Here is a 26,579-nt window from a genome sequence, read left to right as displayed (position 1 = left end):
GGTGTACTCAAACTTTCGACTGGTACTGTATGTTCATTCAAGACATTATAATGCTAGAAATGCACAAGTCTATTCCAAGGGTTGATCCATGAAGAAACATTCATTACAAGGAGTTTTCAGTCTTAAACGCTAATAACTGAACCTGGGAGATACTAAGATTCCAGTGGAATGAATTTCTTTAAAATCAACAGAAAACATGTATTTGATTACCAAATGACTGAGTATTCTTTTTAGCATGATGGTGTATTTGTGCTTGAATAATTACAGTAATTATAATAATTACATATTATATTTTGAATGACCCTGAAGAGACATTACAAAAGCATCATTATTTGTGAAAGTTTACTTCTGTGAAGTGCGAAGGAAGTAGGTGCAATGCTGCAATAAGCCCTGTTCACTTCACTTCCACTCTTTCTGTGTGAAACTGGCCTACCAGGAGCAATTACTGCAAAGATAACACTGTTAAGAGTGCAGAATAAGAGGAAGAGACTTGCCTGGGCCAAAAAACACAGAAACTGGACCTTGGAGGTTAGCTTCACGCAACCTCCTCTGAACAGTTGATGTTGAAACATCTGTACTTCTAGTTGCATTGAGCTCAGCTTGTATTTCAGGGGCAGTTAGTCGTCGGTTTCACAGACCTGTGACTCTAATGAACGTAAAGATTGACCTTTATTTTAATTATGGACTGTCTTTTTTCCTTGCTTAACTGAGCAAATTTTGCCATGTTCATTGAGGAATTACAAACTTTTGCCCAAGCTCCCTATATTTATAGTAATCGTGGACCCTCACCTGTATACTAATAATTGGTGACAAAAGGTAAATGAGATAACATGCTAGTTAACTGTGAGAACATCTAACAAAGACATTTTTCAACTTATTTTCATGATCAAACACCATGTTATACACATTTCTGACTTTTACCTAACCTGGGCTTCAGACTGAAATCTGCTTGCTTTGAGTGTTCATTTTATTGAAAATGAAAAACTTAACATTTTCAATGCAGTGAACTTAAGATTATAAGACAACAGATCATGTAATTAAATATTAAGTGTTTATAGACAAGGTTATACAGTTTAAAGCACAGATAATCATGAAAAACCTGGTTTCAAGCAAGTGTACTCAAACAACAGAGTGAACCATCTGTGATTTTGGTTTTGTTCTAGAAATCTGACATCCAACCAGCTTTCTTTTTCTACACAATAATTGATTGTAGATTGATACATTGATTGTATCTGCTTGCTAGATAAAAATATCAGACATTTTGTAATTCAGCCACCACATTTCAACAGTGACTTAGAGTTACTTTCTCTAGTAGTATTGTAACCTGGGAGGTATGTTTGCTTTTCAGATCTGGTTTGCTTGACACTATCTGAAAGAACAGTAGTATCCTGCTTTCCTTTATGCCTGCTACAGACAGGTTCTTATAAGTACATAGAGCTAGAGGTGTTCCTCTCTTTGTTTCAGATGGCACCCCGATGTGCAAAGCAGAGCAGCGGCCATCTTCGTTGGCGGTGGGAACTGTGGGGACAATGATGGGGAACCTCCAGACTCCCACACCCAACAGCACAGGTACTGGGCACCCTGGCCTGTTCACACCCTCCCACAGCCTGTGACATTGCTCTAGCTGCCTATATTTCAGAAAGAGTTAAAAATAACTACTTAGAGAAGACAGTGTGATACTGTGGAAGAGAACGAACTGTGCTCACAATTTTCCACTTTGTTCAGACGCTGAATGAGCTGCAGACGACATGGTAGGTGGTGGTGTCTGGAGTCTGTTTATGTGGGACATGAAGTCCAGAGCCTTAGTATTACATGGCTATCTTTCAGTACATTTCCACAAAGAAATTGTCTGCTCCTGGAGCACGTAAACGTTTTGTGCTGTGTTGCATTAGCATTTTTCTGTTATTTATTTTTACTTTGGGTAGGCTTATTTTATAGTATCAGAGTTTCTTTTTTGTCAAAAGACACGTTTACTATCCTTTTCTTAGTGACTTTTAAAACTTTAGCAAAGGCGTAGCAACAATACTTTTTTCCCCCACTTAAATGTAGTTTTGGACAACGGTCTAGTGTTTATTTGGAGTGAATTTAAGATCTATCTGGTTACCTCCTCACTGTGTTTTCTGTGATTGTTGCTCTGCAAGTCGACAAACTGCACCATGAGAAAATCAGTTTTAACACTTTGAAAGGTACGGAAGGTATGGAAAGTACATGAGTCTGAAAACTGTGCACCATACTTCCTAAAGATTGGAAATTTCATTAGATAATAAATATAATATGTATAACTGGTGCTTTTACATGTAATGTTTGTTGGTACTTCAGAAATGAAGTTACCTGGAATGAGATCTTAAAGTAGCACAACTACTACAGACATTTACTATTAACTGCACACATTACAGCGTAACACACATGCACATATTCTGGAATACTAACTCTTAAACTCTTAAAAGGTTTAATTCGTATTCCAGACTGAGAAACCAGATTTAGTTTTCTAATTTAATTTTTCCAGTGTAAACATGTCATGGGTCTGTTCAGTAAGGACTGCATGACAGTGCTGATTCCCATAATTCAAATGACTTTGGAATAAAAAGCAAGTAGAGACAGATGGAAAGACAAAGAAATCACTTTTGCAGGTTTCTTCCAATTGTCTTCAGCCTCCACTGCTAAAGGTATTTTCAGATATTTTCAAATGATGGTGCTCGTTGAGCACAAGCTCTTTGTTCCTTACAAAGGTATATACAGTCATGTGTAAAATAAATCAGTTCTATGGTTTTATATATCAGGACATCAAAAATAATCTGGTCCTTACCAGGTTCTAAACTTAGGTCAATCTAACCTCAGGTGACAAACAACACATAACAGATTCCACTATGTCATTGTTTATTTAACACAAAATAAGCCAACATGCAGAAGCCATGTGTGAAAAACTAAATACACCCCATGATTCAGTAACTTGTAGAACCACCTTTAGCAGCAATAACGTGAAGTAATCATTTTCTGTATGGGTTTACTGTATCAGTCTCTCACATTGTTTTGGAGGAATTTTGGCCCACTCTTTTGTACAACATTGCTTCAGTTCATTGATGTTCGAGGGCATTTGTTTATGCACAGCTCTCTTAAGGTCCTGCCACAGCATTTCAATGGGATTGAGGTCTGGACTTTGACTTGGCCATTCCAACACCTTGATTCTTTTCTTTTTCAGCCATTCAGTTGTAGATTTGCTGGTATCCTTGGGATCGTTGTCCCGTTGAATGACCCAGTTTTGGCCAAGCTTTAGCTGTCAGACAGATGGGTTCATATTTGTTTCTAGAATACTTTGGTATAAAGAGGAGTTAATGGTCGACGTAATGACTGGAAGGTGCCCAGGTCCTGTGGCTGCAAAACAAGCCCAAATCATCACCCCTCCACCACCGTACTTGACGGTTGGTATGAGGTGTTTGTGGTGATACGCTGTGTTTGGGTTTTGCCATACATGGCATTGTGCATAATGGCCAAACATCTCCACTTTGGTCTCATTTGTCCAAAGGACATTGTTCCAGAAATCTTGTAGTTTGTTCAGATGCAACTTCGCTAACCTAAGCCGTGCTGCCATGTTCTTTTTTTTTTGGAGAGAAGGGACTTACTCTTGGCTACCCTTCCATGAAAGCCATACTTTTTCAGTGTTTTTCTGATCGTACTGTCATGAACTTTAACATTTAACATGTTAACCGAGGCCTGTAGATCCCTAGATGTAGCTCTTGGGTTCTTTGCGATTTCTCTGAGCATTATACGGTCTGACCTTGGGGTGAATTTGCTGGGACGCCCACGCCTGGGAAGATTGGCAACTGTCTTGAATGTTCTCCATTTGTAAATAATCCTTCTCACTGTAGAATGATGGATTTCAAATTGTTTAGAAATGGCCCTATAATCCTTCCCATATTGATGAGCAGCAACAACTGCTTCTCTGAGTCTTTTCTCCTTGGCATGGTGTTAACTTACACCTGAATGCTCCAAACTGCCAAAAGTTCTGCATTTATAGAGGTGGTTACACTTCCTGATGATCAACTAATCAAGTGCATTTGATTAGCAGCACCTGGCTGCTAATTACTTTCTTAATTCCTATGGAAGCAGTAATGGTGTATTTAATTTTTCCCACATGGTTTCTTCATTTTGGCTTACTTTTTGTTAAATAAATAATGAGATAGTGAAATCTGTTATGTGTTGTCTGAGGCTAGATTTGTCTAATTATAGAAGTTGGTGAGGACCAGACAATTATTAGTTATGCCCTGAAACCATTGAATTGAAAGAGAGTGCACTTTCATTTTCACATGACTGTATGCAGTAGTCTGCTTCTGCAGGAAATACTCCCTTTTGTTTTTAACCAGCATAAAAGCTCCATTTCAGGGAGAGATTCCAGTTGCATAAGTTGTTGTGTTTTGCTGAGCTCTTTAACCCTTCATGTGTTCTGTCTAAGAAAACATTTGTGCTTATATATTGCTGACCACAATTCTCATCTTTGGTAGAAGAACTTTGGCCACTGTCCATCTTGATTTTGCAGTATCGTGTATTGCTTAGTGAAAATCATCTTCCTCCTCTTTGAAGTACAATGCAGAGTGGACTTTTTCTATTGGTGGAACTTTCAAGTCCTAACAGGACAAAAAGGGCTAAAAAGCAATTGACTGTACATTAACGTGGTAAAGATACAACATTTGAAATGTTGTAGTTGCCTGAATTTTGATTTAGAGTGAGCAGAATTTTGTGAGTGAGCAAAATGATCAAGTCATTGTTATTTTCTTATTTTAGGTAGTGGCCCATCAGCTCCTAGCAGCAGTGTCACCTCTCCCAGCCATGTCACCCTCTCTTCCAACACTGTCCCGGATTTCTCCTACTCCAGCAGCGAGGATGAGTTCTATGATGCTGATGAATTCTATCAGAACAGTGCCTCTCCTAAGCACTGTATGGAGTAAGTCCATCTCTTAGTCTCCACAGTTTTTTGTGAGCTTAAATTATGTGATGATCTGAAATGTAATCCTCATAAAAGCTTAAACGGCTGATGGGATTGTGGTGTTATCATGGTTTCTGTAGCATTAAGAAAACTAAGGGAACACAGCTCCCCCTGCAGGGGAAACTTGTCCATCGCATGGTAACTGGTTCAGTGGAGTTGCAAGCAAAATCATTCAGTTCCATTGCACATTGAATCACCTTCTTCATGGGCAGTCTTCAAATTGAAATAATCTTGCTTCTGTATGAGCACACTGCACTCTGATACAGAGTTATCCCAGTCAAGTTCTTCAGATTAAACAGTGGAACACAGGCTGAGAACAAAAGTGGAAACTACATAGAAGGGTATTTCAAACCGTAGGACAGGAGGCACTTATACAAGCTAATATTGCCAAGCCAACCCTAGCTTGAAGGAACATGGCTGAGATCCTCAGATCAGTAAGCTACTAACTGCTTGACAGTCTGGGTGGGTTGAATAACCTCCTCTTGTTTGTAACTTTCTCATGTTCATTGTGTCTCTCCAGCTCTTTCATGACTCAAGCTACTTTGCCTCACAGTGGGACAGGAACGAGCCTGAAGAGACCAGACACCAATGAGTCTCTCAACTCCTCCATGTCCAATGGGACCACAGATGCAGGTGACAACAGAGGGTCTTAAAAACCTCTAACATGACTATAAGCTGGGAATCTTCAGCTCTGCAGACAGATCTGGTGTCTTAATGTTCTTTGGGAAATCACCCTTTCTGGCCATCGTTTTAAATCTTACCCTGAGAATGACAGGTGTCAACACATCAAAAAGCATACCGTTTCTTATTGCTGCTGCAGTTCATTCTAAAATATTAAAAGCTAAGCACAGATTCTCAGATCTAGGTGAAGTAATTCCGTTTGCTTTTAGTCAAAATTATGAATTGCTGTTCAATTTAAACTAGTTTCTGATTGAATAATTGAGACTGTTAGAACCTCCAAAAAACAACACAGAAAACAAAAATAGGGCATATGACATTAAGGAAAGGTCAAAAACACATCTTCCCCCTAGGGGGGCAATGTCCTTTCACTTTCCCGAAGGTAGACTTGTGCTCCCTGTGTTACTTCTGGGCTGTGTAACTGTGTGTAGGATTTTCTTCTGTGTGTGTGTTGTGCTGCTGTTATTGTGAAAGAAGGATGTAGGAAGGAGAAGGATGATACATTTTGACTTGCTTTTGTTTCAGACTTCATGCTGAGTGACCAAAAAGAACAAGCTCACCTGCTGTTAAACTACTGAAATGATTTTATGACTCCACTACTTCTCTATTTTTTTAAATATGTTCATCCTCTGTCTTTCATTATGGAAGGGAACCTGCAGGTTTCATTTCCAGGTGTTAAATTGTTTAAACCAATTTTGGTATTATGGTTCTTGGGATTGAATCATAATGTTTAACTCCTTAGATGGAACTCATAAGCCACCAGGGTTTTGGAACGATCTGATCTCTTTTTGTATTTCTATTACCACTTGTCTCTTAACACTTAAAATATTAAGGCATTTTGAAGACCTTAACAGCAAGTCTTGCTTCTTTTTAGCATTAGGTAGTGTAAAGTTAATGTTAAGTATAGTCTATGAAGAACACTGGTAGGGAAAAAGAAATCTAATATGTTAGCACATTGTTCGACATGCAGAGCTTTTCTGATTGGCTCAAGGTTTTAATAAGCTAGTATCGTATTGCTATTAATACTGGTAAGTTACGGATTTGTAATAACATATATTAATTTACTGTCCAAAATCTGTTATTAATAGGTTTAAGCAAATGTTATGTAACATTAAACTAAAAAGCGATGGGTTGTGTTTTGCAGTAAGTTTAAGAATATCATGTCAAAATATTAAAATATTTTAAATTGTATATGTGGTAAATTACAAAATATTAATAAAATCAGACAATAGCTTTCTTATGTGGCCAGTTTTCAAGGATATTCAGTTTGATATTATATAGTGTAATACATTTTTAGGACTACAGAATGTGGTTTTCTGAGTTATAAAAAAATAAAGCACTAACCTTGTGTGGAGGTGTGGTTATAAAAAGGGGAAATCATGCTTCAGGTGGGCAGGATTTAAATCGCACAGACCCTGAAGGGAAGTAAGCATGACCTATTGTACTAAAATCTGAATTGGAGGATACAGCAGTCACTCAAATAGAATAACTGCTTTTCTGGTCTAGGAACTAACGTGTTCATCTGGGAGGAGAGATAAAAATGAGAAGTGCTGGATGTCATTGTACATTCAATTAATTGTCAGAGGAAGCTCAGGAACTGCCTTTGCTTGGTTACAAGTAAAGCCTGATTTCTGTAAGACACATTCATGCAGAAAAGGAATGGAACCAGACGTTTTAAGAACAGGTTGTAAAATTTGCAACATTACAAGACCTAAAAATATACATGTTGATGATTTTTGTTCTATACTAACCAAGCTGCTGTTCAGCTTAATCATTTGCATTATGAATGGGAGTGTTTAGTAATTAAAGTTTAATATTTTTGTTGTTGTTCATTAGTTTGAAAATAATTTGGAGATTCACAGCAACAAGTGGATCTCTCACCGTCTTGGAGAATGATTGATAATGAATGCAAGAAACAGAAAGAAACAGAAACACTGTTAGACTACACATGTGCAACAGTTTGGAGACAAAACTTCATTCACCCCTCTTAAACAGGCTTATAATCAAGTTGGACTGATTTCCATGGGACTTGTAGAAATTGCACCATACCAGTGCAAGGACACAATTTCGTTGAGGGACAGGGTTTCATTGTCTGCTGTCGTGTCGACAGATCGGTTCGACAGTCATGATGATCGAGATGACGACGGAGAAGGGGAGTCAGTGGAGGAGCACAAGAGTGTCATCATGCACCTGCTGTCCCAGGTGCGACTAGGAATGGACCTCACCAAGGTAACCCTTCCATGCTACTATAAGGGGTGTGCTCCTGTGCTACTGGTTTGGGCCTGGTTTCTGATCTTCTAAATGAAGAGGCTAATTCTTGTTCCTGTTTATATGATCTTTTAAGCATTCACTTACTTCACAGCATGGATATTTACATACCGTTCCCACAAATAGGAAAAAAAGGTGGTGGAGCACTCAAGCTTTAGACCACCTAAACTGAAGAACAATCTGGACTTTATCTGTTAGGGAAGCACCATCTTTTGCTGGTTCTGAGTACTGTATTACCAGTATGCTTATTCCTGGTAAGAGCTGTGGAAAACATTACCCTGTATGGACCTGAACCTTCACATGGCACCTGCGCATGGACACGTATGCACATACGCCGTCCTAACCACTGTGTGAACCATTTTAAAACTATATTTAATATATTCAAAAAAGAAAACGGAAAAATACATCTTACAATTCTACTTTTTCATGGTAATCTTCTGTTCTCTTTTTTAAGGAAGGGTAGGTTTTGCACTAACTACACTTCCCAGGAGAAATTTGATTCCTGGCAGTCTGTGCTGTGGGGTGAATCACAGTGGTGCTAAATCCAGAATTCATAAAAACTGCTGTTGGTTCATTAACAGTGGCTACTGTAGCATTGGTACTCGCACATAAGGTGGTCAGACTTTTCTCTTTGGAGGGTTTTCTCCTCAATGCCTGGGTGTGCCTTGACTGGTTTTGGTTTGCAGTCATCTTAGAAACTAAGAAAAGTGTTTTTTTCAATCTGTTGCTTTCTTCATATTACCATGATAGATGGTACTGGGACTAAAAAAAAACAATAAATTGTAAATATGTTCTAAAATTGTACTCGTCTCCTCAATATTGCCTAGTAAAGGAAAGTGCATGAAGGCACTTTTTTACTTTTACCTATTGCTTTTGTAATTGGAGACAGAGAGAGTCTTTATTATCCTCACACAATTTGTTTTACAGCAGTAGACAATATAAAGAAAACCCACAGACAACAATACACATGCCTATACACGAAATAATCATTTGTTAATCAAGGCTATAGCCACAGGCACAAATAAGATCACAAAACTATTTGTTTTTAAATTGGTAAATCTGTATCTCCGTTCTGAGGGAAGTAATTCATTAGACAAAGGGTGTGAAGGGCCCTCTAGAAAGGAATTTTGCTTTATGTAGAACTCATAACTGATAACTGATCATTATTGTTATTATTTATCTGGGTGTGACATACAGTGTGTACTAGGTTGTGTTGATATTCTTTGTGTCAGCACTGATGTACTGTAATTGATAAACTTGATTCAGGCTTTTCTTCAGTCAGTAAGGCAGATGTGCTTGCACATTTTTAAAGTCAAGTCGGATCCCTCTCTTCCCATAGGTGGTTCTCCCTACTTTCATTCTGGAACGGAGGTCACTGCTGGAAATGTACGCTGATTTTTTTGCACACCCGGATCTGTTTGTTAGGTAAATATTTTCACAGCTCTCTTAAAAGCCAAAACATTCTCACTATGCCATACAATCTACACTACGTATGTAATAATTGTAAAAAAAAAAGAAATTATTGTAAAATAATCAGAAATGCATCAGCTTTGTAGACTAAAAGAATGTTTTAAACATTGCTCTTATTCCTCTGACAATTCAAACTCAATTGTTCCCCCATTACTCCTCTGAAGTCTCTTGTCTTGTCATGACAGCCTGTGCCCTGCCTACAGCCTGTCTCTAATACCTGTGTGTGCCAGTATTGCAGATCAGACGGACCCCCGGGATCGCATGGTGCAGGTTGTGAAATGGTACCTCTCTGCCTTTCACGCAGGAAGGAAAGGCTCAGTGGCCAAGAAACCGTACAACCCCATTCTGGGAGAGATCTTCCTCTGTCACTGGGACTTGCCTTCGGAAAATGAGGAAAATTCTGTGAGTGCACTGCTATCTCAAACTCACACAAGATCAGAATCCTGAGTCTCAGGGCATGTTGCTTTAATACTCACTCTGCTCTCCTTTCACGCAAGACCCCGTCGGCCAGACTGAATTGAAAATAAGCACATTTGTGAATGTTAAATTTGCAGATGTTGAGATCCTACTGTAATGTGTTTTGCATGTAGGAGACAGGAAAAGGGTGTATGGACAAACAAATGATCAATAGAACATTTCCTGAAAAGCAAATAAATCATGGTAGCCATTGCATTTGTCAAATCTGGGTAATCAGAAGGACTGAAGGCTCCTGTGTTAAGGAAAAGAAAATGTAGGAACCATATTTTCTCCTAGTTAAAGAAGTACATCCGTGTGCTTAGCTATTATGTGTTAAAAGGCATCCTATTACTTTTTGCAGCAGCCTTTGCAAGCGTCTCAGTGTTATGGAGAGAATCCTTAAGGAAGGGATTAAATTCTGACCACATCAGCAAGGAACAAGGCAGTGTTCAAAGGTCTGCTGTGATAGAGCAGGCTGGTGTTGTTAATACCACCCTCTTGCTTCTTTTCCACCAGGAGCCTGTGTCTGAGGGACCTGTGCCTTGGTGCACGAAGACCAATGTCTCATTCGTAGCAGAGCAGGTCTCTCATCACCCACCCAGTAAGTGCTTATGGTCTTCATTCTTTTGGAAAACTAAAGGGCCATGTTACTTTTAACAGCCTTAGGCTGAAGGTAATATATATGCATCTGAACATCATGCACAAAACAGCATACAATAGCAGTGTTGGGTAGCTTGTCCTTTTACTTCATGCATGGCCTGACACAGATGCGTAATCAGGAGGCCAATTATTTATACTCCAGGTAATAGGTCTGAATAATGAAAATTCCACAATGTTTAATGAGGCTTTCATTAGGTTGGGTAGCAATTATTTTAATTCATTAATCTAATATTCAAAATTTATGGTTTTTAATGCATGGTTTTCAACAGCATTTCTTGTGCAACTTGATCATTATGAGGGCATATATTGAATCTGAGAGCCACATTATTAAAATTGTTAATCCTACAGAGAGTAGCAGAGCTTTTAGAAACCTGCTGTGGGTATCAGCAATAGCATGACAATACCTTTAAGGGTGTCACACAGTTGAGTCCGCCCTGTCTGTAAATGTGCAGCATCACAGCATTAACCCTTACCCTGACTGATAAGAAAGACTTTTTTAAGGCCTTCATTAAAAAGAGATATAGTAAACATATAGTGACACATTCAACACTGGGCAGCCTTCATGCGTCTCCATTGCTCTTTCGTAGAATAGATGGCCCAAGCCTACTATACCAAAGTTTTGACAAAGGCATCAGTGCAGAGTTTAATCCATCTGCCGTCACACCATAATGTTGAATATGAGTGTTGATTATGAAAGCCTCTTGCTTAGGAAAAGATTAAGAAGCTGTAAAAACAGTGGTTTCTTTATTTTTTTAATGTACTTCAGCTGTGAGCAAAGTACGTCTATTGATCCTATGTTCTTTTTATACAAAATGAAGTATGTTAATATTTCTGATGTTTTTGTAGTATCAGGTATAGTGACTTTACTTTCAGCTGCTGCATGTGATTGACATATGCTGAGCACAGTATTGGTTCCTTTTCCATTAGGAAGTATTGTAACGAACGCTGTATCGCATTTACTGTTTATGCACAGCACTCCCTCACCTTGTTCTCTTTCCTCCTGGCAGTTTCTGCTTTCTATGCTGAGTGCTACAATAAAAAGATTCAGTTCAACGCTCACATTTGGACAAAGTCAAAGTTCTTGGGAATGTCTATTGGAGTGCATAATATTGGGCAAGGTGAGTTGTGAAATGACATTTTTGGATCATTTTTACCCATCTATGTCCATGTTCATTTTGCAGAGATGAATACCACTGGCAAGCTGAACTCAAGTCTGTTAACCAGTAATGGCCAATGTGGTCAGTGGGCCACATACAAGCCTCAGACACACCTTAACAGATAACAAACTATAGAATAAATATCAAATTATTTTAACAGGCCTTTCTAAATTAATTATGCTAATTTAATATAATGTTAATGGCTGTAATTGGGGAGTGTTTAGTGCGGCTCAAAGATCTTTGCAAGCCCAGTGCCCACAAATATAATTTGCCCTGCAATAGTAGGAATCACGTGTTCAGAAAAACTAATTTCCCATTTATTAAGCAAGAGATAGACATACTGATGTCTCAACACACAATAATGATGCAGCATTGCACTGTCAGTGACTGTGCACTGTCAATAAAACATCAAAATTCAGATTTAAACTTTCTTTTTCATCCAGAATGAAAGATGGGCTGCTCTGATTGTTGCAAGTCAGTTAGGCAGCAATATATAGAAAGGAGAAAGTTACTGTCAGAATGTACAAAATATTTCATTATCTGTAGAACGGTGTGCCATTAATCATCTGGCTGTCTTCTAATATTGTTCTGCAATCTTAAGTACATTCTATCTAGCTTTCACAGGAAGTTTTACTACACTTTCATGAAAGGAACTTCTGTGTTCTCGTACTTCTTAACCTCCTTTTTTTTTACCTCATCCACCTTTACAAAATAATTGCATGGTTACTCAGATTAGGTTCTGGTGCTGTATGTATTCTTTAACCTGTGTTCCATGCTACTGGTATGCATTAGGTTTGGGCTGTGATCAAACATATCCTTTTAGACTCCTTGAAACCTTATGATTGTGAAGATCTCCTGTGTATCATATATGCCTTTAAGTGGCTAGCTCGTATAAAGCAGACTTTTGCTCCCAAGGCATTAACCCACAACTAGCATATGTAACACTTTCAAGCTCTTCCTCTAAAAAATTCTAAAGGTGGATTGTATAGGAAACATTTTTTATTACAGTGTCTGAAATAGTGTCAGCAGTAAATGTCTGATCAGTCTTACTGGAGTTACAGATCTGATGTTACAGTGAATCTACCTGTACAGCATCAAATTATTTCCTGTGTCTGCAGGCTGTGTGTCTTGTCTAGAGTATGATGAACACTATATCCTTACCTTCCCCAACGGATATGGAAGGTAGGCACTTTCCCTTGTTACTTATGATAATACATTTTCTTAAGTTTAATCTAATGAGTATATGCTTTTATGAATTATGTATTTGTTTCTGTAATAGCAATCATTTAACAACATTCTGTACTGTTATAAAATAAAACATTTTAGAAAGTAACTGATCCATTGCTGAACATCTGATGTTTGAAAACCAGTGAACAGAAAGCAGAATTCCCTGGCTACCCCTGCGATTTGACAGGTGTATGCAGTATCTTGACATGCAGTTGTTTCTTTTCAGGTCCATTCTCACAGTGCCCTGGGTAGAGTTAGGAGGAGAGTGCAATATCTCTTGCTCCAAAACAGGCTACAGCGCCAACATTGTTTTCCACACAAAACCTTTCTATGGTGGGAAGAAGCACAGAATAACAGCTGAAATTTTGTAAGTTTCCGAGTCAACTGTAGGATTCCTCCTTAGTATTTAAAGAGGAATATCCAGACATGAGCTGTTGAGTAGCTCTGAAAGGAAAGACCTCCACTTCGAGCACACATTGGACCCTGTAGACCTTGCAGTCACAAGTATGGGCTATGCAATCAGTTAGCCTTGTCCTTGGGCTTTCAGGACACATGCAGTAATTGTCTGGGGTATAAATTGGCTTAGACTTCCTGCACACCAGTGAGCCTGCCTGCCTATTGCTGCCCAGGCAGTTATGAGCAAGTGTTACTCGGGGCTTGACAGCTCTCCCTTTCATATCCATTGGGCAGAAAACATGGCCATCATGACAAAGCATGATGTTGTGAATTGTTTGCTCTTTTTATCTTGCCTGGTGTGTAAGGAGGCCGTAGTGATGAGCCAGTCAAACATAAAATAATGAGTCATTCCAAAATTATGCATAACAAAAAGTAATCTAATCTGGAGTTTAAGAATATACAGTACATAATAATTGGGTCTCTTTCTGAAAGGTGCATCTATATGCATTTAGAGAATGGATTGTCCCAAGTTTATAGTGAGGTTTATATTTATATTGTTGCTATGCACAAATTACTATAACAGATTGCTTGCCTTCTTTAAGTTAATTTTGTGTAAGATGTTCTTGACTTCTAAACATTTTTCTGAGCAGAGGTAGCAGAGCTTGCTCATTTAAAGTGATGACCCCTCTGTGTGTGCAAATCCCAAATTAAAACTGCCTCATATCACTTAATTTATGATATATGCATGCTAGAAGAATCCTATCCCTCCCTCCTTACTTAATTTACAAAACAAAAATACACTCAAAACCTACCTCACCTCCTGAACTATATTATAATGAGTACTCTTTACTCAGGCAAATCAGTTTAAAAGTCCGCTTAGCCCTTAGGAACAATGGAGTAGTGCTTAAGGAATATTTGTGTTTTCTGAAGGAAAGTCTTTTATTAAAATGTTAGGTGCACAGGCAATGGATAGTTAAACACTTTCATTAAAATAACAGAATCTCTTCAGATCAACACAAGTCAAGTGTTTTTTATTGTATTTTGTGCATAGCAAAAATATAAACATTGAAAAAGAGCGAGCCTGTGTATGATATAGTTCTCGTCTCCTCTCTAGCCATCATGCTCTGTTGCACAAATGACCATTCAGGGAAGAGTATGTGAAAACAAATCCTTATACCATGTAAAGTATTATGTACTGTTTTGAGACATTTGTATTGACATCAGCTCAAACCCAACAACCGCATCAACATTTTAATCTTGTCCATACTTTTTGCAGTGCCCCTAATGATAAAAAGTCCTTCTGCTCAGTTGAGGGGGAGTGGAACGGTGTGATGTTTGCAAAGTGGGCTACAGGGGTGAGTGTTTAACTTCTGTACTTATAATTAAAGCCTTCCAGTTCATGGAAACACAGTGGTCCTACTGCATTTCATTGCTTCATATTCATTGTTTCAAATTTCGTTTTATTGGATTTTCTCCTCTTATCAAATGCTAGTTTGGAATTCAGATACCAGCTAGTCAGAAAACCCCATCATTTTTTAAACCTGGACATTTAGAACTATTCCCCTTTAGAAATTCTTTCAAAAATGTGCTTCTGTAATCCTATTCAAAGTTTTATATTCTGAAAAGAGTTTTTCTGCATATCCAATGCAAAGATTTTACCGAGATCAAACAATGTTTACAGTTCCATAATTAAGGAAACTTGGAACTGGGAGGCAATACTGCAGTTTCTGCAGCAGTGCCATGATCTCGGCACGTGTTTTATCATGTTGTCCAGGAGAATACGCTGTTCATAGATACAAAGAAGATGAGCATCATCAAGAAGAAGGTCAGAAAACTGGAGGACCAACAGGAATTTGAGTCTCGGAAGTGAGTAATTCCTTGCATCTCTAGTTTTTCTTTTTTTTCTTTCAGATTTGGTGGAAATTACAGGTAAACATAGCAAATGAATCATCAAAGCTCAGTCCTCACCTTCGTAAAAGTCTGTTGTCAAACCTCTGTATTCAAGTTGGAGGTGTACTCTGCTTGGCTGGATATAATTCTGCTAGGAGATTGCTATGATGTGATGGGAGTGAAAACTTGTACCTGTGGTGATTATGCATAGTGTTCTATTTCAGTGTACGTTATCTCCAAGAGAGCCTTCACCTTTGATCAGTTAGGAAAACTACATATTGGCGTCCACAGTGGGTAAAGTGTGAAAGTGCCCCTTGTTTGTGGAACACTGCAAAAAAACCAGCAAGGTTCACTGACCATCAAATAAAGGAAATAAGTATATAGTGTAGTAAAGTATATTGTTACAGTCAAGATAGGATTCCACGACAAGGTCAGATTGCGTAAAGCCTGGTAGATTGTAAATTGCGCAGAGTTTGGCTTGCTTGAAAGGATAGCACAATTTCTTGCAACAAATCTTAAGTCATGTCTGGTGGGCCAACCAATAAAAACCCACCTAATAATTGTATGATTCGTTTTAACCTTTTAACATGAGACAAGATTCCTCAGGCTCTCAGGTTTGATTAGGACAAAATACATGATATCTCCAGCTCTGCCTGAGAGACTTGACAGTTCTGGTGGTTCAAATCAGGAGTATTCAAGGCAAGATAAAGGGTGGTCACTGAATTTTGAAAAGGCAAAAAAAGTTTGCATAAGGAAATCACTCTTCAATGCAGATGTAAATCTGTCCTCTAACTAGTTGTAGTAAATGTAAACTTAACAGAATAACGTCCGTAGAGTGTTACAACATAATCAAGCTATTTTCCATTAGCCAAAATAACATTACCTATGTAATGAGACATTAGTACCTTGATTCTCTTGCAGGCTGTGGAAGGATGTTACAGTGAATTTAAAGCTGAAGGATATTGACTCTGCAACAGAGGCAAAGCACAGACTGGAGGAGAAGCAGAGGGCCGAGGCCCGAGAGAGGAAGGAAAAAGAGATGCAGTGGGAGACAAGGGTAAGGAGTCTTGTGTAGGACATTAAAACCTTTTCTTTTGTCAGAACCCATAATCTAGTATCAACTAGCCAAAGCCCTGAATTGTTACCCTGTTATTTTGTGCACAGCAGGATAATGTGTGTTTGTCCCCATTACTTTACTGCTTGCTTACTATGTCAGATACAGGGTTAGGACTCAGGGCCTGGACTTATAGGAGGTTTTTCAGTGGATTCCTGCATTTATTACTTTGTCTGCCAAGCAGTGTTGAAAATATTGTTGACCATTTTCCAAAGCAACCTGAAAAAGACTGGCACCGATTAAATGGCATTTTTTTAACTAAGTCTTCATTTTATCTATACAAAAACAGCTCAGATTTTAACTTATTTTTAACTGATATCTTTCAAATATACATGGCAAATCAGCCATATGTAGGTAGAACAACTAGAACAGATTCTGAATAGGCAAATTACACAACCCACATTTGACGTTAATTGACTTAGCTCAATACCTCTAAGTCTTAGAAATGAACAGCGCTTTGGAAAAGTATTTATCCCATTTCCATTGGTATCCAATTCTGTTGAATTATACGTAATTTATACACTTTTTAAGGAGAGTATTTTTATTTGAACTGTGAATGTAGAAACATGACAGAAAGTTAATGACACTTTCCATGCCACAGATGTTAAATCTGGACATGGGACATTGCATTAAGATGATCAATGGACTGGAGTGGATAATTTTGCAAAGCGCTGTAAATAGAGCAGTGTATAAAGGTCTTCTATATAAAAAATGGGTAACCCTAAAAATGGGGTAATAGTTCCAGACTTCCTTCACACATTGGTTAGAAATAACAGTTCTTCAAATATGTACGTGTCAGGCCCTGCATAAGCCTATTGCATTCAGAGTATCTGTGTCTTTTCTGTAATGCAGTTAGTGTCTGCTATTTCAAAGGTTACTCCCTTGAAACAGCAAGGAAGGCTCTGTTTGTGTTCAGTGTCACTGAGTCTTTTGGCTTGTTCTGTGTCACCCGCAGCTTTTCCATGAGGATGGGGAATGCTGGGTTTATGACGAACCTCTGTTGAAACGCCTGGCTGCCAACAAACACTGAGGACCCAGGGGGAGAGATGCGAAACGCAGAGCCTTCAGCCAGAACTGCTTATGAACCACACCTCATTGAAAAGCCTTTGAATGATTGACTACGTACTCAGCTTTGCATTTTTGAAGTAAAAAAAAAACTCTCAGAACTGTGTTCCTTGCCACCACCAACAACATTTTTGTTCCCCCCCCCCTCCCCCAACAAATACCACCACCACACTGCAAATTACCCTCCCACCATCTCTCACACACAGTCTCGAAGGAAACCCTGAAGGATGCGTCTTTTTCCAGGGTGGTCTGGATGGGATTGACCTTGAAAACATACAGCAGTCTTTATCTCAGGGAATCTGGCAACTTGGGGAAAGGCTGAAATATAGGAGGAGCTCAAAAGGCCTTACTGGTGGAATGGAGGGGAGGACTTGGCTTGCCTACAGCTAACTACAGCTGTATATAAATATTTATATATTATATATATTCTTTTTTATGTTATTCTTTGTTTTCCTTCCTGGCAATAGTAGCTCTCTGAGGATGTGACTGATCTCTTCAGCCAGACATCAAGAAACATTAATCTTACCCCCCGTGAGCTGAGCCCCGTTCTCTTAAGTTTCTCTCCATTTTTCTCGGCCACCTCACAAATAAACAAATGAAGAAAAAGCAAGATCAGCAACTGATACACCATTACCAGGACAAGCGCCACAAGCCTTTAAGGATCTGACGCTGCAAGTCATCACTTTGCAGAGATACAGTTTTCAAAACGGGCTTGGGTTTTCTCTCAAGGCATGCTTTGAGTGAGGTTAGCATGTAGGGAAACCTAAGTTTTTTTTTTCCTCTGTTAAATGAACCAAAAGGCACAAGGCTTTGGACTGTTGGCACGGGATGCTGTTTTAAGTTTGGGCTATTGAGTAAGTAGAACATTAGGACCTTCTCTTGGCTGCTGATGGCTGCTGCTGAGGTGATAATGTTCCTTCAATGCCTCTGCATAGATAGTCATACCAGATGCTCCCACTCTTTCCTTTAGAGATTTCAGTGTTTGGAGGTGATGTTGCTTAAATGCAGAACCTTTCAATCTGTTCTGTTGTTGGTCTGTGGCTGACTGTCTCAACTCTGTAGTTGACTTTAATTATCTTCCAATCAGAATTGTTTAGAAGGTGGTTTGCCATGGTCCTTCAGAGGCATAGGTAGGAACATCTGCTAAACCCTGATCCCTGGGCAGTTTCTGTTTGGTCCTCTGTGTACAGTATATCCGTGCTGATCTGGGCTTTGATTCTAAGAACAACACAATACTCCCTTATGGTCTTCTAACCGACAGTACGAACAACTGAATGGACTGACTTTTTTGTCTTAAGTAAACAGTGGGTATGTATAATGGAATTAGCAGAGATTACAAACTCAAAAGGCCATTTTTCTTTTTTATTGTAAATTAAGTTCAAATTAAGGCCTTGCCATTCATTTCAGTGTCACTTGCTTGAAGAAAGCAATCAACAAACAAAACTGTTTTTATTTTACATATATTTGAAATTGTAATCATTGATTCTCATTGTACCAGATTCTCATGTTTATTGATGCAGAATATTAAAACCTTCATGAATTTAGTTTTGTGTGTGTTTGTATTGATTGTTAGAAGTTTTCTGAATAAGCAGGAATTAATCAGTATTTTTAGGAATTCTGACATAATAATTTGGGTAGAGAATGATACAAAAACACATTCCAGTAATGTACTACTTCAAAGTCTTTTGAATAATCAAACAGGTGAAGAATGACCAATATGACGGATCTTGTATAAAGGGCTAGTTGGCTAAAATTATTCAGTGGAGTACTGTTAGGGTTAGGGTTGATTTCATTTAAATCTAAAATAAAGAATTTAAATAAGTTATATTGTATCCACAAATAAAACAATACATGAAAGTTCTAGTCCACTAAATTGTATACTTATACTATGGCCAAAAAGTTAAAATGATTAAATTCTGTTTTGAAACTACTTGTAGATTACCATTACTCTTCTAAAGTAAGCCTCCATGTTTCTTTAAATTTGATGGTGAGTTGATGTGAGCTGAGATGTTCACTGCCTGCAGTGATTATCCTCTCTTAATGTCTCTCAGCCTTTACTTTTTGTGACCATGGACATAAAGATTCCCCAACTTTACATCAACTCCGCCCTAAAAACAGAAGTCCAGACTGTAAAAAAAAAAAGACAAATGTCTAGTACAATCTTCAAACATAGATTTCTATCACATACATTCATTGTAGATATTATATATTGCTGCATTTTTTATCACTATAAAATGTTTGAAATGCTTATGTAAAACAAGTCTATTGTATGCCTTGGATTTATGTTCTCTGAACTCAAAGTGCCCTAATAGGTTCAGCATAATGTTGAGAAAATCACACAGATTCTTGATATATTTAAGTAATATTACTATATACAGTCTTAGATTTCCCTGTTTATCGTACAGTATATACAGCATCTAATGTAACTTTATGTAGTACTATCGTATAATAACTTATGCAGAACATAAATGGTTAAAAGTATTTGCAATGTTGGTTTCATCTTTGTGAACTATACGTATGCGAAACACTTAAAATAACAGAAATTTTAAGTTGAATGTTTGAAAGTAATGTTTAAAAATCACATAACACACACATAACGAGCTCTCTTTCTCTCTCATTCGTTGTTAATGTTCAAATGTAAGTTTTTCTGAAAAGTTTCAAACATGGTTAAAATGCATTTAAGTGCTCGACTTAACAGGTCATTTGTAATCATTCTGTTTCTACACAGAAAATGCGAATGAACGCCAGTTCTGCTTGGGCCCTCTGGACTCTGGGACAACCATACTACTCTGACGGACACACCAAATAATCACTTTAAAACCTGTAACAACAAAAAATGTTTTACAGTAACATTTCCTCTTAATTCAGCATTTTATCTACTGAATGTTTGAAAGTATTAGAAACTAGAGCTTTGTAGCTGCCACTTCATTTGTCTGGGCAAAAAGAGAAACATGAGCCTGGATTGGAGGTGGACTTTATGAAATGAAATAAATGAGTTTATAGGATAATTATGCAATTTAGAAGCCTAGAGTAACAACAGGATGAAACCCCTGCTTTATTGTTTTGAAATGAGGAAACCCAGCTGCCTTGTAATTTGAAGGTGTAGATCACAAAAGCTGCTACCTTCACAATTCACTTTTTGCGATGTGAAACATTCAACTGTAAAGAATCTGTCTTTGCTGACTGGGTCTAGAAAAGATAAATTTGTTAATCCCTCTGATAAGTGTTCTAGCACCACCTGCAGGCCACCAATTAACAGCTGCTTCTTCTCTGTGGTTTAAGGACAGTGAAGCATCAACCTTCCTAAAGCTCATAATGGCCCAGCCAGACTGTGGTTGCCCATGTGGTATCCTCGGGTAATATTGTAGAAGATGAAGACATCACCGCTGTGGGTGGAGCTGGGCCCCACCAACCTAGTGAGACGACAGGAGGAATGAGTCTCAATTCCTCAATGGCTGTCACACCTTCTCATACTGTATTGTTTCACGCAAATATCTTGGTTTCTTAATTGGATAAATCGTTGAACAAGAAACATTCAACATTTCTCCAGGCCAAAAAAGAAAAATTATTTCCATACATTATACTTACTCAGTATGGCAAGAACGACTACGTAAAGTGATCTTATTCATAAGCCATTGACTCAGCTCTTCTAACAAGATAGGTTTAGCTCCAATGAGACTTGACAATTGCTAAAGCAATACCTATCCAAAAGAACTACAGAACTGATCCAAGAAGCTACAGTTGAAAAAAACTTGACTTACATTAAATGTTTTGGAAACAATAATTAGAACTAATCTACAGAATACTCTATATGGAAGCTGTTTGGAAGAGAGGAGACGACTGCATCCATCCAATTGGAAAATATGATTAGAGGGAAAGACAGACTGATAGGAAAGGTTCTGCTTATTCTTCCTTCCAGCAAGGTCTGTCCTCCTTCTCCGAGTTTAGTGCCAATCTGTGTGCAGTCATGGAGTTCTGCCAAGTTGTGGGTGAGTGCATTATGTTTGTTGTGTATCATATTTCCATTGGGAATGCTTCAACTTCCAGGATCCAGGAGGTGATGTGGCTGCTTGATACCTGCCCCTCCTTTCCTTTCCAAAAAATGTTTCCAGAATGTTTTTCACACTACACACAGTATACTGTATGCAGTAAATCTAGTTACCAGGTGAAAATCCCTGTTCTTTTCAGGATAAGCAGGATACGCTTGGGTGATGCACCTTTTAAAGAGTCTGCATTGCTTTTTCTTGTTCTGGACCTTACACCTAGTTCTCTCCTTTCTTCAATAATTTAAAGGGGAATTTTTTCAATTCTAAAAGTAGTCAAATTGGTGGAAGCAATTACATACTCCCCGAAAACTCTTCGGTTCCCTTAAGGAGGGGGGAGACTTGAGGGCACTGATGGCCTTTGTGTGACTTTTTTTGGAGGCAAATACCGCTGGACCCCATTTCAAATCCACCTTTCTACAGCCCTACTGTCCCTCAGAGGGTGAAATCTTATAGGGTGTTTGTTGGAACTGACTTAGCACGTACGCAAGAGTGTCTAATTTCTTTTGTAAGGTTTCACTGCAAATCAAAGTGTTGTCCAGTTAGATTGAAATTTTTCTGGTAGCCACGTATGGTATCACCTTCCTGAGGAAAATGTTACTTTGCAGGAGAGTTGAAGTACCCAAATGGGCATCTGGTCCAGGTATACTGTTGGTTATTGAAAAAGAAGGCTAGTTTGTACTGGTCCTTTGAGTTTACTTTGAGAGTCCAGAATCTATTAGAAACATCTAAGGCTGTACGGTAATTGGCCTCCTTGACTTTGGCCTTGTCTAAATAAATCATGGGCTACCTTGAGCCAAGAGTCTATCCACTGTTTCTTGTTTCTTGTACAGATTCATAGGAGGCCAGGGAAATACGATTTTGTCAAATGTACACAGGATTGATGGGAATCTTGACCATGTGTGCTTCCATTGCACCACATAAGAATCAGTACATTATAATGCCTTCTATTTCAGCATGAGCTCTTCCAACTAATCTCTCTCTGCATCTGATCTTCTCTGGAGACTTCTGTTTTTCATGGTTTCCTCCAGTGCCAGTTCCTCTATTTGTCCTTGGTAAATTCCTGTTGTGTTTGTTGTGCTGATTGTTGACACAATATGGATTTCTTGGGACAGGTGTCTGTCCAAGTCATTGACAGGCACTCGGGCTGACATGATCACTTCTCGTGAACTGCCAATGCTGCTGCTATGTGTAGAATCTTTACTTAGTGGGAAAATAGACTGAACTTGGATATGTTCATGAGGCAATGGGACATCACCCTGCTCTTCAACTGTTACTGCACCAATGAAGAGATAGCGATTAGAATTCATGGACGTTCCTAGCACAAGGAAAAAACAACTGCGATGGGTGGCTTGTTCCTGACACCCACCCCACCTTGTTTAAAAATTCTTGGTCCTACATACACTACCTCTTGTGTTCATTTTAATTTTGTCCCCGAAGTAGTCCAAGATATTAACATGGTCAGTTTTAAGGTCTTATAATTAATAAAATAATAGCAAGTGAGATGATTTTGAGCCTGCACCACTGTATTTATCAAGTTGTGTATATTTTGTTGATCTAAGCAAATCATCAAGCTTATTAAGAAAACACCTTATGTAATTATGAGAACATTTTAGATGTTAAACTGCATTACATAGATTATAACAGAAGGATGGCTAAAATATCTGTATTGGTGCTAGCAATAATAGCATATTTTACTGTATAATTTCTACTGATATGCATGCTATTGAACTTGGAGAAAACTAAAAAGTTGGTTCAGCTACAATTTTTCGCTAGCAAAAAATCAATCTCTAGCTGGTAAGGTACAGTATGTTTTGGACAGCTGGTGGTTGGTTGCTACTGATAGCTGGTTTGGCCATATAAAAAACCAGCTGGAGCTGTTTTTTCAGACTTCATAAAGCATATGCAGCCACAAATCCATCCCATCAACCAGCTTGGTTTAACAAATGCCGAGCTGACCACTTGATTTCCAGCCCACCGACCGGCTTGACCAGCTACCGTCCATTTTAGGTACCAGCTTGACCAGCTCTATAACCAGCTAGACCAGGGATTCTGAGCTGGTCAAGTCCTGAGCTGAGCTGGATTTTCCGCTACGTTATTCCTTTACTTTCTTTGTGATGGCAGAAAGATGTTTTGGTAGGGGCGGGTTTCCGTAGCTGTGTAGAGACATGGAAGGTTATGCATGTTATAAAAGCTAGACGCGAATGAACCGGAAGTGTTTGTTACCACGGGATCCTCCTTTTAAAAAAACCCAATAAGATCTCCGGTGAGTGGGTGGTATTGTTTTTTTGTTGTTGTTGGTTTGAGTCACATACACACAAAGCCTTAAAAACGTACAGATAAGTCTTTGAAATCCACTAAAAAAGCCGCGAGTTTTTGTTCAGTTAGACAATACCAGAATACTGACACGATTGAAAGAATAACCTGGTCTCGCTTCAGTAGGCTGGTTAGAATGACATCTCAAAATATTGTTTCGGTGCTCCTTTCAGCATGCAACCGAAATATTTTTAAGTTTAAAAATAACTTAATAACGGAAATTGTTAATTATCCTATAGGTATCCGAGTATTTTTGTATCACTGTATGCGTGCTTAGTGTGAGTTTCGACTTCAGCCAGGGGTAAAATCATAAAAGGTGTTGAATTGATTAGCCTGTGCAAACGTGAGCACACACAGGAAGCAACAGTTTTGATAGCTCGCCCGTTTAGTTGTTACAGGTGTAGTTATAATTAGGATAATCGTTTTATTTTTGTAGTTTACAAACTGATTGTTCTGAGCAATAATGTGACATCACAATAGGTATGTACAACTCAACATGACCCATCCAGTCAAAATATTTTTCAGGTACCAGTCCTGAAACTCACGCATCCTATTAATATTACATTATTATAATTATAATTTATATTTATACCTGTTACACTGGAGGCCATCGTTTTGTCTGTAACAGGTTTCGGTTAAGCACAGAAAATTGAGTATTTAATCCAGGTCTTACTTTATCAAATGCACTGACTGATCATTGTAATTCTTGAAGCTGACTTTTATGTTGTTGGCTAGACTTCTTTTACTCAGGAGACTGTTTTTTTTTTACTGTTTTCTCCTGTTGTTTTACTGTAGTGTCCATTATTGCACTTAACTTCCAATCAATTTTCATATACTGTATAGTTTTCCATAGTGATTACCCAAGCGTAAGATATTATCATTGTTTGATGTACTTATACACAGCGACAGCTAAAAAAATACAGAATTATCAAACAAGAGTGTCATCCTTCTCTCATAAAAGAAGCATAGAGGGGGAAGTATTCTAGTTGTATACCTCTGGAGCCCATTAGACAAGATCCAACACAACCACAGTCCTTCCTATGCTGTTTTGAACTGTGTTTTCAGTAACTTTTTTTTTTGCTGGAATACTGCGGTACCATGAATTTACCACCTAAATGAAATCTCAAATACAAAGATAAAAAAGATATAAAAGCTAAAAAGATATAAAAACATGTCTACGATATTCTCTTGTGACAGTTGGTGTTGCCTCAGGGCTCTTGGGTCCTGGGTTCGAGTCTTGCATTGGGAGTGTCATTGTTTTCCCTTGTTCATGTAGGTTTTCTCTATTCTGCTTTGCTGCTCTCCAGGGTGTAGTCCTGTCTTGCTTTCTTATGCTGCCTGGTTAGTCTCCGGCCTAACCCTGTGACTCCTAGGGGGAATAAATTGCCTTACTGATAACGGATGTGTAACCGATGGCAACTCTCCCTGCCCTTGCCGGAATCAATCCCAGCTGCTCACAGGCTCTGAGGACACAAAGCGCCCCTCCCTGGACAAGCAGGTCCTCTGCCACAGGAGTTTGACTCGGTCTAGATTTCAGAGGGGGGTGACATCACTCACGCATGAGCCCCGTCACACATGGAAGTACCGCTGCCTGTCTTGTCCTGTGTTGCCATTGCAGTGGCTGGCAGGGAGATGCACAGCACAGGCATGGATGGAGGCCTGGAGCTGACGGAGTTCGACCGCGGGATGGTGGTCGGCGCCCTGAAAACCGGCAAGTCTGTGAAGGACATCGTAAAGATCCTAGGCCTCAAACGGCAGGCGGTGGAGAAGTTTGTGGCGGACTGGGAGGACGGAAAAGTTGATGTAAGAATATGGCATCTTACTCTCATCTTCTTGGAACATTGTATTAAAAAAAAGCAACAAAGTTTTGGCTCATGGGTGCCATTGTTAGTTTACATTTTAATGCCCTTTTGTGTCTTCCAGCCAGAAACTGGCCTATACAAAGCGTTCAGCAGTGACAGCTGTGAAATCCAGGACACAGACACTGCTCAGATGTCCTAGTGAGTGTGCAGGAACTCACCTCCTGCCACACGCTAAACAGTCTCTTCACCCCTAGGCATGTGGAACTTCTCTCCTGCTCCCAGCTGAGTTATTCAAGCAAACCTGGGGATGTACTTTTATTTTCTGGCATCTGGGAGAATTCTCTCTTTAATTCTTCTCTTTTGGTTTTAGGACCACCCTGAAGAAAGGCTATTCTTTTCAGTAAGTTTTATGAATGATTTCTCAACTGAACTGTTGTAAGTTCTTTGTTGAAGTTTAAAAATGCTGCTATGTTTATGTTTCATTTATAAAGTGAGTGTAGGTGATTTCTGAAGGAACAAAAACTAAACAACAAATGCTATTAGTTAACTGTTACTTGCTATTTGAAGGCCAAATCAGTGGAGTAGTAGAAAAGCCTGTGGTCAGTATGAATGACACCTAGTAGTTGTAAAGGAATGTCCAAATAATAGCTTGTACTGTAAATGTCTGTAAATCTTGTTCTAATTGTATCTGCGTTGGCAGTACTGTAACGTATTGGTCTTGCCAATAAAACTGTTTAAATTGACAGAATTAAAGGTATTTCATACTATGTCTTGGAGTCAGCCTGAGTTTCAAAAACGTTGGCTTGCATTTCCCAGCTGGATTGCCCTACTGAGAAGGTTTAGAATAAAATGTATTTGCAGTTTACCAGTAATTGTCTCGTTATCTAGCTGTGCAACCTAAGAGGCAAGTAAACACAGGGGGAGACACTGGGTGTCAGGGGTGTATCTAATCATTTACTCCTCTAAATTAACTTCACAGTAAATCATTAAGGCTGCCATATTAGAGAATAAAAATTCAATAGTGAGGGGCATTAGTACTAGTACAATTAGTACATT

The 26,579-nt window shown here is 38.7% G+C and overlaps 1 protein-coding gene and 1 long non-coding RNA gene across 5 annotated transcripts in view; both read left to right on the top strand.

Moving 5' to 3' along the window:
* Window positions 1-18,904, top strand: part of osbpl9 (oxysterol binding protein-like 9) — a 66,697-nt gene extending 47,793 nt beyond the window's left edge. For all 4 annotated transcript variants that reach the window (XM_088927247.1, XM_088927245.1, XM_088927249.1 and 1 more), the window contains 14 exons: window positions 1,465-1,569; window positions 4,780-4,939; window positions 5,502-5,614; window positions 7,770-7,888; window positions 9,267-9,352; window positions 9,628-9,799; window positions 10,370-10,454; window positions 11,521-11,631; window positions 12,789-12,852; window positions 13,124-13,264; window positions 14,570-14,648; window positions 15,068-15,159; window positions 16,105-16,240; window positions 17,253-18,904. In XM_088927247.1, the coding sequence (XP_088783373.1) occupies window positions 1,465-1,569; window positions 4,780-4,939; window positions 5,502-5,614; window positions 7,770-7,888; window positions 9,267-9,352; window positions 9,628-9,799; window positions 10,370-10,454; window positions 11,521-11,631; window positions 12,789-12,852; window positions 13,124-13,264; window positions 14,570-14,648; window positions 15,068-15,159; window positions 16,105-16,240; window positions 17,253-17,327 (1,538 nt within the window). In that variant the 3' untranslated portion in view covers window positions 17,328-18,904. The remainder of the gene's footprint in view (window positions 1-1,464; window positions 1,570-4,779; window positions 4,940-5,501; window positions 5,615-7,769; window positions 7,889-9,266; window positions 9,353-9,627; window positions 9,800-10,369; window positions 10,455-11,520; window positions 11,632-12,788; window positions 12,853-13,123; window positions 13,265-14,569; window positions 14,649-15,067; window positions 15,160-16,104; window positions 16,241-17,252) is intronic.
* A 4,734-nt stretch (window positions 18,905-23,638) lies between these two features.
* On the top strand, window positions 23,639-26,290 carry LOC148823847 (uncharacterized). The gene is made up of 3 exons (XR_016093748.1): window positions 23,639-23,671; window positions 25,340-25,524; window positions 25,645-26,290. It is a non-coding gene; the product is annotated as an uncharacterized LOC148823847 (long non-coding RNA).
* Window positions 26,291-26,579: the final 289 nt, after the last annotated feature.

Source organism: Atractosteus spatula, chromosome 11, assembly GCF_055471065.1.
Source record: "Atractosteus spatula isolate fAtrSpa1 chromosome 11, fAtrSpa1.hap1, whole genome shotgun sequence".
Lineage (NCBI taxonomy): Eukaryota > Metazoa > Chordata > Actinopteri > Semionotiformes > Lepisosteidae > Atractosteus > Atractosteus spatula.
This window is presented reverse-complemented; position numbering and strand designations above follow the sequence as displayed.